Source organism: Abrus precatorius, unplaced genomic scaffold, assembly GCF_003935025.1.
Source record: "Abrus precatorius isolate BTA unplaced genomic scaffold, Abrus_2018 Scaffold11, whole genome shotgun sequence".
NCBI lineage: Eukaryota > Viridiplantae > Streptophyta > Magnoliopsida > Fabales > Fabaceae > Abrus > Abrus precatorius.
The window spans coordinates 25,412,040-25,413,472 of NW_020874303.1; the positions used below are offsets into that span (position 1 = coordinate 25,412,040).

At 31.4% G+C, this 1,433-nt stretch overlaps 1 protein-coding gene across 1 annotated transcript; it reads left to right on the plus strand.

The window, feature by feature from the left end:
• The first annotated feature begins 439 nt into the window (after positions 1-439).
• Positions 440-1,000, plus strand: LOC113855914. The gene has a single exon (XM_027487545.1). It carries the CDS (start codon positions 440-442, stop codon positions 998-1,000), a length of 561 nt encoding a protein of 186 aa, XP_027343346.1.
• The last annotated feature ends 433 nt before the right edge of the window (positions 1,001-1,433 follow it).

Genomic DNA, 1,433 nt, shown 5'->3' on the forward strand with positions numbered 1-1,433 from the left:
AAAGTCAGATTGAGTTATGAATTGGCTAGTGCAAAGTAGCTGGTGGCCAAATTAGATATCAAACAAGGATCATGTAAGTTGATGACCCATAATACGGATTTTTACTCCTCAATATCATGCCTTATGCTACTCTTTTGGACTAATTTGTTTTATTCATGCAATCTGAACCAAGAAAAGATCAATTCGAAACAAAATCCTCCTGAATGAAATCTATAAATATCAATATTCATGTACACAAGAACACATAATCCAACGGAATCACAAATTTGCTAGTATAAATATCACCATTGATTTTTGTTACATCCCAAAAAGTTAAAGTTATGGTCGACAATGATTTCGTCATCACGGTTATTTCACACCAATATCCCAAAATTTATAATGAGTTGATTTTCCCAAACCTTCATTATTTTCATCCCCTCAATATCAATAACCAGAAACCATGGCTTCTAGAGGCCTCAAAACTTGCTTGGCTGTGTCTCTACTCTTCTTGATCATTTTTACCATCGTGATTGTGACCTTGTTTCTCACCATCTTTAAACCCAAGGATCCTGACGTCAATGTTCACCCACTTGGCCTCGAACATATTCAATTTTCCCTTTTACTCAATTTGACCATGAATGTGTCTCTAGGCATGATGATCACTATAGAGAATCCAAATTATGGAAGCTTCGAGTACACAAACTCCACAGGTTATATCAATTTTCATGATACAGTTGTTGCCTGTGTTCCAATGGAGGCAGCGTTAGTCCCAGCGCGTAGCGTTATTAATGTGAACACTACTGCAGATTTTATGGTAGGAAAGTTGGTGCTTGATCCCAATTTTTGGCCTGATGCTTTTACTGGGACCTTGAATTTTACGTCAACAGCTACACTACATGGGAAAGCGCGCGTGCTTAAGATTATCAAATTGAAGGCCACGGCTTATAGCTCATGTGACATCTCTCTTCATATAAGCTCTAGGGTTGTTGATACCAAATGCATATCCAAAATCAAGCTTTGATTGTTTCCATCCAGGATATTTTGCACATGTATACGTAGCCTTGTTCTTTTCAATTGATTGATATGCTGTTGTTTCGTTTAGGTTGCTTCGAAAGTAATCAATTTTATTATTTTAAAAACTAAATATATTCAAATGCTTAAACTAGTGACTTTTTTACAGTAAAATTATAATTAAAAAAAATTACTCAAATAGACTCCATGCCAATTTAATTACTCCAATAAACCTAAATAATTTGTTTTTACTCAAATTCTGAGTTGGTTTTTTTTTTCATTTTTAAATTTTATTTTATATTTTTATATAATAAAATAAATATTATTATTTAAATTATATTTATATATTTTTATTTTGTTAAAATAAATATTTATAATATGTTATTCCAATAAATATTTATAAATATTTTGTTAGTTATATATAATAAAATAAGTTTTATTAT